Consider the following 17543-nt stretch of genomic DNA (forward strand, 5'->3'; position numbering starts at 1 on the left):
ACACCCTGGTGGGAGGGGGCTAGGCCTGTACTGGAATAAGGTCACTCTGTGCTTCACAGTGTGCCAGAACCTAGAATGTGCATTAGTAGGGGAAAAGCTGGGGGGAATCGGCTTGTGGAATGCACAAAAGCCTAGTCTAAATTCTCACACCTTGCCTTTTTCACCCCGGCAGGCCAGAGAATAACATCCATGTTTCGCTGCAGATCATCTCGTCCTCCCAGGGGCAAGGAAATGGCTGCAATGGAGCTGGCTCAGGTAAGAGATTATCAGGGTGGTGGGCTCTGCTTGGAGGTTGAGGAGCAGTAAATGCATAAGAGGTTGGGAATTGCTAGAGGTGGTGGGAAGCAGGAAATATCTCGGGTGGAGAAAGGGAGGGGACAGCATGTGACAAACCTGTTGAGACTTGTGTAGTGTAGAGCGTGATGGGTTGTCACCCCCAGGAGGCAGTTTGTGGAGCTTCTGGGAACTGCTGTGTCCTCTAACCCTCACGCTGGGCTGGCCCTTCTCACACTGCTTTGCTGGAGATTTCGCTAGCCTCTCCAGGGCCTGTTATCACCCAACACAACAGCAGGTGGTGCCATGCAGCCAACTAAGCTCCCTGAGTGCGTTACCTAAGCCACGCAAGGACAGTTAGAAGACAAGAGCCAATTTCCCACTCCCCAACCTTGCACACTTGCTTTAGTATGAATCCAGAATTATACCATCTAATAGTGCACAGGGATCTCTATAATGCAAGCTCATTAATGTAGTTCCCCTTCCCCTCGATATGGGACAGAGGTGCACAACAAGCTGAGATTTTCCCCAGACACTTCACTCAAAATACGCTGGTTAAGATAAAGCATCAAACAAGTTTATTAACTGCAGAAAGATAGATTAAGTGATTATAATTGATAACAAACAGATCAAAGCAGATTATTTAGCAAATAACCAAAACTCAGACTAAGCCTAACATACTAGATGGATAGAATTTGAATTAGCAATTTCTCACCCTGACTGATGGTACAAGCAGTCCCCCAAGTTTCCATACACAAGCTAGAAATCTCTTGATCCTGGGAGCAGCACTTACCCCACATTCCGTTTTTGTTTCTCAGGTGTTTCCAGGAGTTCTCTTGTGTGGGGAATGAGGCCAAGAGATTATGTCACACTCCACCTTATGTAGCTTTTCCATATGGTGGGAACCTTTTGTTCCAAACTCAGTTCCTAGTCCAGTTTGTGGAAAAATACAGGTACTAAAATGGAGTTTAGTGTCATGTGGTCTGGTCACAGGCCCTGCTGAGTCATAGTAGCCATGACTCATAGGCTGGCTGAAACATTCACAGGAAGGCTAAGCTCTTCCACAGTCCATTGTCTTTGTTGAGTCATCAGGACTGTTTGGCTTCTTCATTGGTGTACCTGAAAGGCTCGTTGTGGGTGTTACCCAGAGTAAGCACATTTGAAATACAGATACAGAGTCAATATCCATAACTTCAGATACGAACATGATATGTGCACACAAATAGGATAATCATATTCAGCAAATCAGAACTTTTCCAGTGACACCACACATGATGCATCTTCTACAAAATAGATCATAATTATGTCCTAGTCATATTATAATCATACCACTATAATGAATATGGGGGTGTAGTGTCAGTTAGGTCCTAATTTCAAGGCACAGGAGTTGGGAATGGAACTTCCCCTCTTTGTGGAACAGGAAATAACCCTCCAGCCAGGGCTGGGACAACTTTCCAGACTCTCGTGATGGAGCCTGAATCTCCTGGCATTTCATTAATTACCACCAACCCCAATCTTTGTGGCAACTGTAAACTTTATCAGTGATGATTTTGTACTCTCTTCTAAGTCATGGATAAGAATGTTAAATAGCAGAGGGCCAAGAACCAATCCCTGCAGGAACCTGCTAGAAAGAAATCCACTCGACCATGGTTCCCCATTTACTATCAGAGTTTTTAATCTATTTAATGTATGCCGTGTTTATTTTGTATCATTCTAGTTTTTTTTAGTAAAAATATTGTGCTGATCAAGAAATGTCCCTTTAGGTAGTTTAGGTATATTACATCAATACTATTAGCTGGAACCAAACTTTTGATCTCATCCAATAAGGATATCCCGTTAGTTTGATAGGCTCTATTTACTCTAAACCTTTGTTAATTGGCACTACAATTCTGACCTTCTAACTTCTATTCTTTACGATTGACTTCCCCTTTCTTCCATATATTTTATTTGGAGAGTGCTGGGATTCCTACCAGGGAGCCACTATCAGGGTCCAGAGACAGCCCCATCTCCTATATTAAGCTCTGGCTAGTAGCTATGTGATAAATGTGAACACCCTGCTTCTGTCTGTCAGATAGGAGACATAAAAGTTCTCTCTTTCTACCCTCTGATGCCTCCTGACTGCTGTAAGCAAGGTGGGGTGGGACTCTGTTAACATGTGCCACTCGGAGCTTCCATTTCCCTTGTGCTGCTGTTCCGTGAATAGTGGGGTTGTGAGTGGGTCAGCAGGTACTGAGTATTGGACTCCTGCTCTTTCAGAGGCCGGTGACCTTCGAGGAGGTGGCTGTGTATTTCTCCAAGGAAAAGGGGATTCTGCTGGACCCCACTCAGAGAGCCCTCTACAGAGATGTCATGCAGGAGAACTATGAGACGGTGGTCTTGCTGGGTAAGGATTCCTGTCCCTTCTGTTCTTGGAAGGGGAAATGAAGAGTGAAGGTTCATGCCACCCCCACAATACCATCTGTACCCTGTCCTGTTTCAGCATCACCCCAATAGGCCAGTAACATACATACTACCAGAGACCCTCCTCTGCTGCAGAACACTTTGGGAACAGAACACAGGAGCAGTATCACACAATGTCAAATATCTCCTCTTTACTCAAGTAAAACTGGGGATTACGTCCAGCATAATGAACAGAAGCTTCCTACCCCCAGCCTTCTCTCAAACCCTGAGCCTTCTCTACCCAAACCAGAATGTGCTTGGGGTGTAACAAGCAGGCGGCTGGAGTCAGACCTGCCAGTCCAGGGTTACTTATCATACAGACACTCAGTGCGTCCTTGAACGCTGGCTGGGAGTATCCAGACAGGGGAGCTCCAGCAGCAGAACACTGAATCTCACCCAGGATTACAGATGACACAACTCCTCGCTGATCTGGATTGCACCCCAGCATGTGAAAATGGCCTAGGTTGGTAGTGACATTTCTTGAGACATGGAGAGTCTTGCTCCTATATCACCAGGTGTAATAAAAATAACAGGAAAGGCCAAATATGGAAAACGGATTGTTCAGCTTGCTTTTGACCTGCATCATATTTTGCAATATATTCCAAATAAGGAAATTAACGTGCAATGTATGTGTCATTGTTTGTGGTTTTAAGCTGTAAAAGGCTTGTGTGATTTTTAGCTCGGGAACAGTATTCCAATAGCTGTCACCCCCTGCGTGCTTGTAACCAAGAAAAGAGCCTCAGGCTGAGCTGATTCAAATATTAATCCTGTGGTTGTTTTCCACAAGAGCCTCAATAGGTCCCTGTGATGGAATGTAAGGCTACATCTAGACTACCCACCATATCGGCGGGTTAAAATTGATTGCTCGGGGATCGATATATCGCGTCTCATCTAGATGCCATATATCAATCCCCGAGCGCGCTTATATCGATTCCGGAACAACACCAACCCCAACGGAGTTGCTGATTCGACAGGGGGAGCCGCGGACATTGATTCCGCGCGGTGAGGATGAGTGAGTAATCCGATCTTAGATATTCGACTTCAGCTACGTTATTCACATAGGTGAAGTTGCGTATCTAAGATCTATTTCCCCCCGTAGTGTAGACAAGCCCTTAATGTCTTCACACCTTCCTCCTGCAGGAGAATGGCTTTTTGACCAGCTGTTTGCCTTGCTGTCTCTGAGGAACTGGTCTGTGGGTGTTCCCCAGAACTGTAACTTTTTCAGTAATATCATCTCACAATTTTATATACAGTGTTACTACACATTTTAACAGGAGGATAATATTCAGTAGGTTATGCGTTTTCTAATGATACCTCACAAGCCATACTGGGTACAAAATTGATCATAATTTTCTAGAAGAGTGAACACAGGGGTATAGACTGACACAGTGTCTGTGTGTGTGTTCCCAGCAGATATGTGGGTATTTCAATCCCTCATAAGCACAAAGTTTGGCATCTTCAAGGACCTGGGGAACTGGTCCCGGGAATTCACTAGTTTAGCAAGTGTGAGACTGCATTAAATTGTGAGACACTTTGGTATTAATAATAAAATAATATAATCTGATAAAATTGCAATGAATTATGCTAGGTATGCCATGTAAAGTGTCAGTGAAAATGTTATGATTTGCCAAGTATGATAATTTTGTTTCTATGTTTCTATCACCTTTGTATTGTGAGTTACAGATATGTAGGGTATATCTGTATTTCCAGACTTGTGCAGTTTTTCTGGGTGACACCCCCAAACATATTGGCATTAACATTGCCTAGCGTGTTTGATGGCCCATTGAGGGTCATCAGCTGTACAATGAACCCATGGACCAAAGGGATGCACCTATTGAGTCAGCAAGACATGCCGGGGTTTGCCTGTGTAATGAAACCTTCAAAGCTTTTCCATGCCATGTGCTGTGAAGCTTGTGTTTGGGACACAGGAAGTACAAGCCACATGGCAAAAGGAATATAAAGCGCAGCTGCATCATCTCCATCTTGTCTTCAATCCCTCTTCCTACCTCTGGAGCAACTTCTCTACAAACTGAACCCTGGAACAAAGGACTGAATGACCCATCCAAGCTGTGGATGCGTTCCAGACAGGCTTTCAAGCCATCAACTCACCAATACTGCTAAGAACCTGATATATCCATTTTGGAATGTATCTGACTGCTTTTCCATTTAACTTCTTTCTGTCTTTCTTTCGTTTAAACCTTTAGTTTAGATGCTAAAGAATTGTCTGGAAGGATGGAATTTAACTTCATTCTTTCGTTTGTTCTTTCTTCTACACATTTAGTTTAACTGCTAAAGGATTGGCTGGCAGCATGGTATTTTGGATGAGATCCAAACCTGGGCAATGTGGCTAACCTTCTACCCACCCACTTACTGGATCCAATTAGGATCACTCTCCTGCTGCCCTCTGGCCATGCTGTATCACAGTGAGCAGAGTTTTTAAATAACCTCTCACTGTACAGGACCTAGTTGCTGATTAGGAGTCAGAGAACTGTCATGCAATAAAGGGGGGCGTGTGATTTCTTTTTTCAGAGTCTCGTTAACCAGTGTGTGGGATCAGAAGCACAGTTTGTGACTGGTCAGTGAGTTTAACTTCAGTGTTAACCACCAGTTTGGGGAGCATCTGCTCTCCCTTTTTCAGCCTGCTCTGACCTTGGCATTTTCAGTGAGGACTGCCCCAGGCACACCAGGTCACACTAAGCACTGAAGATAAATTAATAGAATGTTTTTGATGATCAAGTTGTATGAAATCAACTGAACTCCTTTGCTTTCTTTCATCTGAGCAGAGTTTCTGGTTTTCCAACGTGATATGATCTCCCAGCTGGAACAAGGGGAAGAGCCATGGGTCCCAGAGCTGCAGGGTTCAGAGGAAATAGAGATCCTGAGATCTCCCCGCACAGATGAGGAAACGTTAAACCAACTCAGAATCTGTAAGTGCCTGAAGGAAACATCTAGGATGCCATACAAAGCTCTTGGGAAGTCTCTCAGTTCATTATTGTCCAAAGCAGGGGTCACATCCACAGGGTAAATATAGCTCAAGGCTTCCTATAGATGCTAGCAGATACCGGGCAGTAGCTTTCTCCCTTCCCCCTGTGAAGTTGGATGGGATATGAAGGCTGAATTGATCGCCTCCTCTCTCCTGTTGGGGGGAGCTGAGTTCCTGATTTTTATTTGACCTCTCTCCAGCACTTGTTTTGGTTTGGCCTTCCCCTTTCCATCCCTGTTTGAGGTTTCTGTCTCTATCACAGCAGGTGATGCAATGACGTGTCAGGTTCAGCACAGACCAGAAAAAGAGCAGGGAAACCAGCCAGGGGAGAAAATGGATAAATTTATTTCCTGTCAGGGAACTCAGAAGGGCTTTAAGGAAACCAGAATACAGCAGGAAATCTGCAGGGAAAAGCAAAAAAAATACATGTGCTGAGTGTAGGAAAAACTTCACTTCCAGATCAGGCCTTTCTCAACATCAGAGAATCCACACAGGTGAGAGGCCCTGTGAATGCAGTGAGTGCGGGAAAACTTTCAGTCACAGCTCGCACCTTATTGGGCATCAGAGAATCCACACAGGGGAGAGGCCCTATGAATGCACTGGGTGCGGGAAAACCTTCAATCGCAGCTCTCACCTTATTTGGCATCAGAGAATCCACACATGCGAGAAGCCCCGCGAATGCCGTCAGCAGGCCTGCACAACTCGTAAAGCGGTGATGTAGAGAAATCTCTGTATTAACTAGCTCTATAAATCTTTATAACGTTGTATTGTGTTACTTTGTATTAAGTATCTTTCTGTATTAAGTATCATTATGACATTGCATCCGGCATGATGTTATTTTGTAATTTATATGACTTGGCATTGTGCCTCTCTATTTTCATACAACTTTGTATTAGATCCCTATATAGAGAATTAGTAGAAAACTTTGTATCAAATGTATCCCCTAAGGATAGTATAGTTAAAGTAAAAGAAAATATGTGCCTTTTTGCTAGAAGTAGAATAAGATCTTCCCCCACACTCTGTAATCAATTGCTCTATTGACTGAATGAGGTGTGAATGAGTGAGGCTTGGAAGACACCCACCTCCAGACAGCTACAACAGTTGAAGAAGGAATGGGAGCCAGAGCAAAGGACAATACAACTTGTCAAGTGGGCCCAATAAAGAAGAGCAGACATATTGATGGCCTCAGGGATTAGAAGCAAGCACCTTCTTTAGAAAACACCCTCTTTGAGCAGCATTGGGACAACACCCAGAGAAAAGCAGCACAAAGACCAATGGACGCAGACCCAGATTTTGAATCTGGTCTAGATTTGCATAAGAGGGAAGCTGCTATAAATGCGAGGTGTCTTGCAGAAGGACCCCGGATCTCATCTTGTCACCATCGGACCATCGATTTGGATCGGTAGAAGCCCGGCTCCACCCCTCCCCCATCTAACTCACCTGGCCAGTGCAGTTAAGAGGAGCAACTAGTTGGTAACAACAGCAAGACGGAGTGTGTTTATGTCTGTGTGTGTGCGTGAATGCATGACTGTGATATATATCTCATGTGCATATCATAGAGTATTAATTGATACCTGTATTACTAATAAATGTGGCATTTTGCCTTAATCCCCCTGAAAAGCTCCTGTACAGTACTTTGAGTACAACAGCGAGGGCCACAATACTCCAAAGAAAACAGCTGAGGACCGAACCCCCCCGGCCCTGCGGAAATACCCCCCACTCAGGACCTCCCGGCCTGGCGGAAACACCCCGCCCACCCCTGCAGAAACAAACCTCCTTCCCCAGCACCGCCCCACCAAAACAGCTGTGGGTCAAAAAGGAATATTGGTGGTGGGGAGGTGTTACTTGATGTTAAATCAAACAGGGACTCCCAGCCGAAGAGGTGACTGGCAGCCCTCAGGGTCAAATTAAAGGGCCTGGGGCTCTGACGACTGGGGGAACCCGGAGCTTTTCAGGGCTGGGGCAGGGATTTAAAGGTCCCAGAGCTCCTGCTGCTGAGGGGAGCCTGAGCCCTTGAAATCCCAGCCCCACTCCATCCGCTGGAGCTGCCACCGGGATTCAAAGGGCCCTGGGCTGCCTGCAGCCACAGGGATCCCTGAGCCCTTTAAATCTCAGCTGCTGCTGGGATTCTAAGGGCTCTGGGATGCCCGTGGCGGTGGTGAGCCCTCAGCTGTGGCCGGGAAACTCTCCGAGCAGCCCAGAGCCCTTTGAATCCTGGCCGTGGCTGGCAGGCCGGCTTTAGGAAGTGCGGAGCCCAATTTGAACATTTTTGGCGGGGCTCCGCAGGGATGATTGGGGAAAAACAATTCTTTCAGTTCTTAAAAACCGGTTCCCTATAAAAAGTTCTGCCACAGTATGTATTTTTTGTACCAGTAGGGTTACCATACGTCCGTATTTTCCTCCCGGATGGCAATTTAAGAACCAAAAAGCCTGACATGTCTGGGAAAGTACATATGTATGTTAACCCTACCTAAAGTTCTTTTTTAAAAAGATGGGTCTGAACTAGAAATGAGCTCTGCCACTCCCTTAGGGTGTGCTAGGGTGCATATGTGTGGGTCCCAGCTGCTCCCTGCCCATCTCATTGAAGCAGGTGTGCAGGGTTACTTCCCTGGGAACTGCAGGGCACCAGTGAACATGGGGCTGGCTGGAGGTGGGGGAGGGGGAGGATGCGAGAGGTAGGGTCTGGCTGCAGGCTGGGCAAGGGGTGTGGGGCTGGCTGGAGACAGGAGGTGTAGGGTGGGATGGCTGGCTTCAGGCAGGGCCACAGGGAGGGTGCGGCATGGGTTGGCAGGGCTGGAGACAAAGGAGTGCAAGACTGGCTGGCTTCAGGCAGCAGGGTGTGGCAGGGCTTGGCTGGAGACGGGTTGGTGCAGGGCTGAAGGCAAGGCAGGGGGTACGGGGTTGGCTGGAGACAGGGCTGGGGGTGCAGGGCTGGTGCGGGCAGGGCAGGCAGTATGGCAGGGGTTGGCTGGAGACAGGGAAGGGGGTGCAGGGCTGGCTGGAGACAGGGGTTGGTGCAGGGCTGAAGGGAAGGCAGGGGGTGTGGGGCTGGCTGGAGATGGGCAGGCTGCAGGCAGGAACTGGTGCAAGCAGGGCAGGAGGTGCGGGGCTGGTGCGGGCAGGGGGTGCAGCAGGGGCTGGCTGGGGACGGGTTGGCTGCAGGCAAGGCAATGGGTGCAGGTACGGGGGTACAGCCCATCCTTTATGGTGAGTGCCCCCTCCTCCTCCTCCCCCCTCTCCCACTAGGGTAGCAGCAGCAGCCTGGGGCTTGGGGGCTATTTCAAGGGCCCAGGGCGCCCCTGCTTCCACTGCCCCAGCTCTGTAAATAGCCGCGGGAACCCTGGGGAAGCGGCGGGGCTCCAGTGGCTATTTAAAGGGCCGGGGAGGTAGAAGCAATGGGAGTCCTGGACTTTTTAAATAGCCCCCAGAGCCCCGCAGCCATATGCCAGGGCTCCAGCAGCAGGGCTCTAGTGGCAATTTAAAGGACTTGGGGTTCCAGCCCCTGCTGGGAGCCCCAGGCCTTTTAAATTGCCCCCTGGGGAAGCTGGGCCACCCTGGTACAGCGCACTGGCTTTTGCTGGTACTGGGGCTTGGGTGCGGGGTCCTCTTAGGAGCAAGGTCGATTCAGGGGAATTGGTTGAATTGGCCTAAAGAAGGCCCTGGTGGCTGGGATTTAAAGAGCTCTGAGCTCCCCACCCGCCTGCCCAGAGCCCTATAAATCCTGGCCGAGGCTGAGATTTAAAAAGCTCTGGGCTCCCTGCGGCTGCGGGCAGCTCAGAACCTTTTGAATCCCGGCCGTGGCTGAACTTTAAAGGGCTCTGGATTCCCCGCGGCTACGGGCACCCCAGAGCCCTTTGATTCCCAGCTGCGGGATGCACAGTGAGACTTCACGGGCCGCACGTGGCCCTCGGGCCGTATGTTGTGCAGGCCTGTCATGGAGGAGCAAAATAGGTAAGAAATTTCCGTGGCCTGTCACTAGCAAATAGTAGCCACCATGGATCCTGCCAGAGGTGGCTACATCTTAGCACTGTGGGAAGCAACCCTTCACAGAGACCATTTGTCTTGTGGTTTGGGATACTTCTCAAGACATGCTGCACTCAGAGTGACCCCCTCATCCTGTGCCAGCTGGAGAAAAGAAAAGGGGCCAGCCAACTCTCCCACTACCAGCTGAGAACCACTGATCCCCAAACAGGGGGAGGCCTCTGGCTTTGATGTGTATTAAATATCAGGCTGGTCTCTTTCTTTGGCAAATATCTAAGAGAGCTGAAAGAGGGAACAAATGATTCTCAAAGGAGAGGGGAAAGACAATCACTGGGAAATTTAATCCCCTGCAACATCCAGAATGGAGAGGGACTCAGGGCAACAGGTTCCCCCGAAGGAAGAAGTTTTTGGGATTTAGAAACATAAGGAACAGCACAAAACTCGAGAGGATTTTTAATTGACATTTGATAATGACACAGAGGGAAAACCTGAGCTTTCAGATCAGTGTTCAGAAATGAAAGACAAAGGGTGGAAATCAGAGATTTTGGATCCATTTTGCAAAGTATAGAGAGGAAAGTGGAAAATCAGAGGGATTTTATATCAGTTGTTGATAGGAGGTAAAATCTGAGTGTTTCACATGAATACTTGATAAATGAATAAAGAGGAAATGGGCAACATTTGCAAACATTTTGTGTTCAATAATCTGAGAAAAGGTGTAAATCTGAGATTTTCTTATTATTTTATAATTAGATACAGGAAAATCTCAGGGCATATTCAATTAGAAATAGACAACTAGAGAGAAGTGGGGCAAATGTTTAGGTTAATTTATCTGAATCTTTGAGATTTGCAAAGAAATTGTGTCACAAACTGCATATTTGATAACATGAGAGGAAAACACCAAGATCTGAGGGGAGAGAGTCACTTTCCTGTCAGGGCCCAGTGCTCCCTCCCTCTCCCCCTCCCCCTCCGGGGTCTCTCACTCACTGGGGGCTCCAGGCGGGGCTGGTGCGGTCAGAGCCTGGGGCTGCCTAGGGGGCAGGTCCCAGCTGGAGAAAGCCCCACCCCCCCGTCCAGGATAGGAATGTGCTACTGGTAGCAGCCTGGGGCTGGACCCTGTCTATGGGGGACACTTGCTTCCCCCTCCCCTTCCTGGCCCTTCCCACGCCCTGTTGCCAGCAGAGAGTGGCCCCCCCCAGCCCAGCCCAGAGGTGTCCCTGTCTCAGGCCCCCCCCAGCCTCTGCCCATTAATCCTCTGCCCAGTTCAGAAATCACTCAGGGGAACCATTTCCCACCTACACAAGGACAAATCACTGCAGGTGAAAATGGGGGGAAACACCCCAAACCTGAGATCTGAACTGGCCATTGGCAAAGGGGAGAGAAAATGGGGCACAATGGGGGGAGGGGAACAGAGAACTTCTCAGGGGTTTGAGGGAAGGGGGGGTCACCCTGGATGTTGCTTGTTGCTCTCTAGGGAGAAAGGGGGCAGGACAGGAGAGGAGGGGGCTCCCCACGGAGGGGGCAGTGGTAATTCCGAGGGGATCTCAGCCCCCCCTTTTTCTCCCCGCTCCTCGGGAGTCACCTGCTCTTCTCCCCTCGCCCCCCGGCCATGTCCCGGCTGCACAGACATTTTCCATCCATCCCTTTCCCAGGTCTCCCCCCTCCGCAGTCCCCGCCTGACCCCACGCAGGGGCTGCTAGGTGTAATGCATGTTCAGTAGGGATTTCTCCCCTACTAATTCTGGGGGTCCTTCTCCTATAGGTTAGTCTACTAATGATCTCATCTTGGTGCCATGTGTGTCAGTTAATTGCCATGGCACTTGTGTGCTCAGACATCTGAGGATGCTCTATAGAAAAGCTCCTTGAGTGGGGTGATCCACAGGGAGTAGCTCAAAGCTCCAAAGTGCCTGGACAGGGGCAGGACATTAGCACAGCAAGGGAGGGGTGTGGCAGTGACATCACAAAGGCCTTTGGCAGGACCTCACACTATTGGTCATAGACTATTGGTGAGCAGGTGGTGACCTCACAGAGAGATCCTGACATCATTCAGAGGCCAGGGAAACCTCAGAGACCCCTGTGACTTTGCTTCAGCAAGTCTCCTTCTCCAGGTCTCTGTCTGAGGACTGAGGGAGTATTCAGGTTCACAGACGTGAGCACCAGGAGGAACCTCTTTCCAGTTTTCTCCTTCTCTTTTCGTGATTTTACTAGAAAACAGCCGTCCCTGTTTAGAAGGTAAGAGCCTCCTGGAGGTGTGAAACCTGTTCAGTCTGATCCATCTGGTGACAGTTGAATTCTAGGTATGGAAAACACGAGCTTAAGGAGGCAGAATTTTATTCCACACTTGGGATTTTGTCCCTTAGAATCATGAGGACATTAGGGTTTGTCCTTTTTGTTTCACCTTTTCCTCCATCCACCTGTCCCTCCTTCCTTTCTCTTCATTTCTTCTTTTGTCCTTTCTCCTGTTCCCCTCCCAACACCAGGACGAGTGTGTGCGTGTGTGTTGCGGTGGAGTGCTCTGCAGATCTCACTGTGGGAGTTCCACCCAAAAATGTGAGGCAGAAATATTGCTCTGGCAGTCAGGGCTGGATTAACCTTTTGTTGGCCCTGGCACCAAACATATTTCTGGGCCCCAGTAGTCACTGTGGGCTCCAAGTGTGGGCCTGGTGGGGCAGTGCCATTGGTGCCTTCGTATACCCGGTACTGAACCTCTGAGACATTTTTTCATTTTGATCACACACCTCTCCATGACTATATGCATTGCCATACACAGCTCCCTCAGCCCGCGGGTTTTCTTATTGAGCTGTACACCCATGTGGGTTTACCAGTGTCCACAGTGAGCAGAACTTTCATAGTGACCAAGGAAACTCCCCACAGATTTATCTCTTTCCTCATTCAGACATTCTCTAGCCATGTCTCCAGTACCCCCCCCATGTCACCAGTCACTGCATGTGGTCCTAGTCTCAGCTCAAAGTCATAAAGCCAGCAGACACCTGATCAGCTCGGATATATCCCTCCCTCAGCCCCCATCCTGCCATGTGAGCAAGCCACCTGCAAACAGCATTTCCCCAAAGTGAGGACTTAGCCCTTGGGAATCTGAAGACACCAGCGTCTCTCCCTCTGCTCCCATCTACATGCTAGTCTGCTACCTGGTCACCACCACCTCTCCCCATACTTGTTTCCTTTCTACTTTGGACATGCTCCCAACCAGCTGGAAGCTCCCTCTGCAAGCCTGACCTGCTCCCGCCTTCCCTGCTCCCCCGACATTCCTTTCCTACTGGTGACCTCTCTTCCTTGAGGTTAACTCCGGTGTCTTTAGGTGCTCTAGCTTAATGGCCACAGGAGTCATAGAGCCACTTGTAGCTTCTCTAGCTACAGCCATGGGGCAACTGCCAGAGGCCAGCCTTAGACAGCTGCAGCTACTAGCCGCAGGAGTGGAGGCAATGCCAAGGCTGAGCATGCTTGAACCTTGCAAGGGCAGCACTAGGGACTCTAAATCCTCAGCACTGGCCCTAGGCAGCTGCAGACTCTGGAGTTAGGCACTTTCCTCCTCTAGGTTCCTGCATGGTTACAGAACTGCAGTAAAGTGGAACAATTTTCAGCTTCTGTGATTGGAAGATGTCTGGATCCATCTAATAAGACTGTCCTACATAAATGAGGAAAGTTGAGGTGCCTTTATTATTCTTTTGTTCCATTCTTTGTTTCTATGGGGAATTTGCCAGTGTAATATCACTGTCTTCCTTTTAAACAAACAAAACTAAAAAAAAAGGTTAATGGCTGTTGAAAATAGCAATTCCAGCCCTCGTTAGCACTGGGAAGACCCCAACGTTTGTTGCTCAATTTTCTCCTACTTTTTCTACAGTAAATGACAGTGGATCAGCATATTTGATTTGGGAGAAATGAAGTAACAGCTGCCCAAATTGAGCTTGAGCACTCCTGATTTTGAGGTGTTCAGATCTGGAAGGCAGGGGCAAGATTACCTTTCTGAATATTAGATACATCTGGAAAGGAAAAGTCAATTTCTATTTTCATGGCTCAGAAGTGGAAATCCTCCTGTCCTGTATCTGAAGCTGTCCTGGTCCAATACAGCCTCCCCTTCCTTACTTACCATTTTACCTTCTGGTGGGATCCACATACCTCCCTTGCCCAGCTTCAGATAGAGAGGGGCCCTGTCCAGTTAGTCCACCCAGTTCCTTCTTTGGGGGCTGCCAGGCGAGGTCACACCAGCATCCCTAAGCCCATCTGGGGAAGTTTTCTGAGGGTGCTACCTGGGCCAAAGCCTTCTACTCCTTGGTCACACCTGTTCCCTATTCACAGGTGGCACCCCCTTCTAGCAGCCAGCCCCCCAGCCACAGCACATGGAGTCTCAGAGCTTCCTCCCTACCTTTCCTGTTGATAGCAGCCAAGGGAATGCTGGGAAATGTTCCTTCTCTGCTCCAAGGCAGGGAGCTGGCCAAGGAACTACAGCTCCCAGGGCCTTGTGGGGTCTCAGCTCCTCTGCTGAATCCAGGCTGCTCTGAGGCTCCCTTTCTGCAGAGGGGAAGAAGTTACTGTTACAGGCCCTTTCAGGGCTTGGGCCTAGCACTATGGTACCATGTCAAATCCAGTACTGCTCCCAACTCTATCCAGCTCTGCTGCTGGCAGGATCCCTTCCTATTCTTTTTGTTTCCTGCCTCCCCTCCAAGAAGGGACTCTGCATTGTTCCTGTGTGGGGAATTAAACCCAGGCTGCTTGGGTGAAAGCGAAGAATCCTAACCACTAGACCACATGGGACTTCCATAACACATTTGCATGTTCATATTCAATAACACAATTAAACGTAGCCATTCAAAGTAGCCATTTAAAAGAAACCATTCAAAAAACTTCAAAAACAGACTTCAAAGAGAAATTCCAGAGTTACAACTGATCTGCAAACTTAACACCATTAATTTGAGCTTGAAGAGGGACTGGGGATGACTGGCTCACTACAAAAGCAATTTTCCCTCTCTTGGTATTGACACCTCCCTGTCAATTACTGGGAGAGAGCCACATCCACCCTGACTGAGTTAGCCTTCAGCACTGGTTCTCCCCTTGTATGGTAACTCCCTTTACATCATGTTCCAATATATATTTATGCCTCTATCTGCAATTTTCACTCCATGCATCTGAAGAAGAGGGCTTTTTACCCACAAATGCTTGTGTCCAAATAAATCTGTTAGTTCTTAAGGCGTCACCGGACTCCTCGTTGTTTTTGTGAAATAAAAGCAAAATGCACTCTAAGCTGATCTTAACCCTTTCAATGCCCTTACAAACTTAGATGCTTCTCACCACAGGCCGGCTGGTGGCTTTTCAGCCAGGCTCTCCCCTTTCTTCAGCGCTTCAGTTGCTTGGTGTGGGGGTGTCTGTAGATGTAGGTGGACGAGAGAGACAAAGCATGGCAAATGTCTCTGCTTTTATCATGTCCTTTCTTCCCTCTTGGCTTTACTCCCCCTTCAGAGTCAGGTGAGCATCACTGCGTCTCTCCAGGCAAGTCTGAGCAATTCCCCTGGGGTGTCCTCTTGCAGGTAAGTGATTGCACTGTAGCTCCCTTGCTGAACAATGGCTGTTGATGGGTTGTTTGACACCCTGTCCGGGTGTTGGTTACTTTCCTTGCTGTTGTCACCGGGGAGCTAATATTTGGCTGACTCCCCCACCTTACAGCATAGTGACAACCACACTGCACAATTCTCATAACTTCATATGCATGAATGGTAAACATCTATGGGTAGAGAAATGACTTTCAGCAGATCATATCCTTTCCCTTGATGCCTTACAAGGCATGCTCTGTATATAAGATCACGATTATATGAAAATGAGGAATATGGGGGTTACAGCACGCTCCCCCAAAGGTACAGAATGTCACACTGAGATTCTATTTTCATTTGTTATGTAACTGCATTAAAGAGATCCAATGACTGACCAATGGCATTTTCAAGTGCTAAAATAGCAAGCGCTGTTGGTCTCTCATTGGCCATCAGCGACTGAAGATACAGTTTAATGAGCCAGAGCTTCAAGGCGAGAGTGGCTCTGTCCACTGCCTTCTGTTGTGCTCCTGGGCACCAAGTCCCTGGCGGTTAATATGTGAAGCTGGGAGAAGAGAGTGGGGTGGCAAGCGATGGTAGAACTTTTGCCACCAGGGTCTAGCTGTCTAACTTCCTCTTCGTACTGCTGGGCCCCCGTTGCCTTCAGGTAACACAGGAACTAAGGCAGGAATAGGGTGAGGAAACAAGTAAAGCCGAGCAAGGAAGGCAAAAGTTAATCTTATCTTCATGGGCAGCTCGCAATGACTTCCTATTTCTGTGCCACAGCTGACAACAACATCCCAGACAGAAAAGTAATAGGCCAAAAAGAAACCTAGCAGCTGCTGAAACAGTTCAGTTGGGAGCGTGCTAGACTAACAGGCTCTTCTATCCTCCTTTATGCACGGGCGGGATGTTTTCTGAGAGTGCAGTAGTTCCTTTAACTGCCACGAGTCCCTCATTTCAGGCTATGCAGCAGGAAAAGACAGCATGGGCTCCTGCACCGAGTTGGCCTACCTGACCTTTCATTCTTCTCTTGCTCTTTGTCAGCAAGGAGAACAAAAAGAAGCTCTCCCTCAAGCTGGAGTCACAGGGGTGATGTAAGGACGACTTCCTGAGTGCTGGCTCCAGTCCTCTGCTCTGCCAGCTGACCTATCGAGGGGCTACCACCACATTCTCTAGATTTGTCCATCGGTCTGTGCCAGAGTGCGCGACAGCCAAGTAGGTGGAATTTCTGTAGTGTAGTGGTTATCCTGTTTGCCTAATATACAAAAGGTCCCTAATTCAAAACCAGGCAGAAACATGCTGGCTTCCTTTTCCCAGATCCCCTTGTTGTTCAGAAAGGCCACTCCTCCTATTGGCCTGTCCCAGGGATAACTCCAACCCCTGCATGACAGAGGATGCTGACAGCAGTGGAGAAAGCATGTTGGTGTCAGGCTGGAGAACCTAGAGTAGTTAGGCCAGTCACCATTTGGAGGCTTGTGGCTTGGCCACCTCTGCTGTGGGAGGTTGGCCTATAGAGGCTCTCACTTCCTGCTGGGCTCCTTTGCGTGACTGGCCAAAGGAGGAAGTGAGGCAGGAATGACTCAATAGAGGAAAGCTGAGCTGAGGAAGGCAGGGAAGAAGCTGTGTGGCTAAGTGGGGTTAGTAGAGCACCACCCTTCATTCTGCAAAGCCTGGGGAGGTGTGGTTGGCTGCTGGGAGGCAGAATCCTGTGCCTGCCTCTTGGCTTCTCAGGGATGGCTACTTGCAGCCCAGGAGAAGAAGGGGAGTTCTGGGTGAAAGGAAAACAAGCAAAGCTGAGTCCAAGTGGAGAATGGCGGCTCCTTTATGGCCAACCTGGGGGCGTGAGTCATGGTTTTAGAGGTGGAGCCTGGGCTGGCTCTGAGCAACTGGGATACAGGAAACTCCCACCTGCCCTTCTGAGGGCTCAACCCATGGAGGTGCGGTTGGCTGCTGGGAGATAGACCCCTGTGGCTGCCTGTTGGCATCCCGGGGATGGCTCCTTGCAGCCCAGGAGAAGCGGGGTTCTGGGGGGAAGGAAAAGCAGCAATGGTGAGGCTGAGTGGGCTCCTTTCTGATCGAGATGGTGGACTGTGGTGAGTATGGGAGTTGCCTGTAAGCCATAAGTGGATGTAGTGGCAGTGAAAACCTGCTGCTCCATTCTGGCCGACCTGGGGGCACCATGGATGACTTGGGAGTGGGGGCGGGGCGCTGGCTGTGAGCAAATGGGATCCAGGAAGCCCCAGCCTGTCCCTCCAGGGGCCGAGTCTTCTTCCTCTCTCCTGCCATGGGAGCCCGTCCTTAAGCCTGCCCAGCATGTGCAGCAGCTCGAGC

General features: G+C 49.1%; 1 protein-coding gene across 1 annotated transcript in view; it reads left to right on the forward strand.

The window, feature by feature from the left end:
• LOC127037812 (zinc finger protein 333-like) overlaps positions 1-17543 on the forward strand; it is a 1302204-nt gene that overhangs the window by 243234 nt on the left and 1041427 nt on the right. Inside the window, exon 2 of the mRNA XM_050929916.1 lies at positions 173-255. Coding sequence (XP_050785873.1) covers positions 173-255 — 83 coding nt within the window. The remainder of the gene's footprint in view (positions 1-172; positions 256-17543) is intronic.

The sequence above is a fragment of the Gopherus flavomarginatus genome, chromosome 20, assembly GCF_025201925.1.
Source record: "Gopherus flavomarginatus isolate rGopFla2 chromosome 20, rGopFla2.mat.asm, whole genome shotgun sequence".
NCBI lineage: Eukaryota > Metazoa > Chordata > Testudines > Testudinidae > Gopherus > Gopherus flavomarginatus.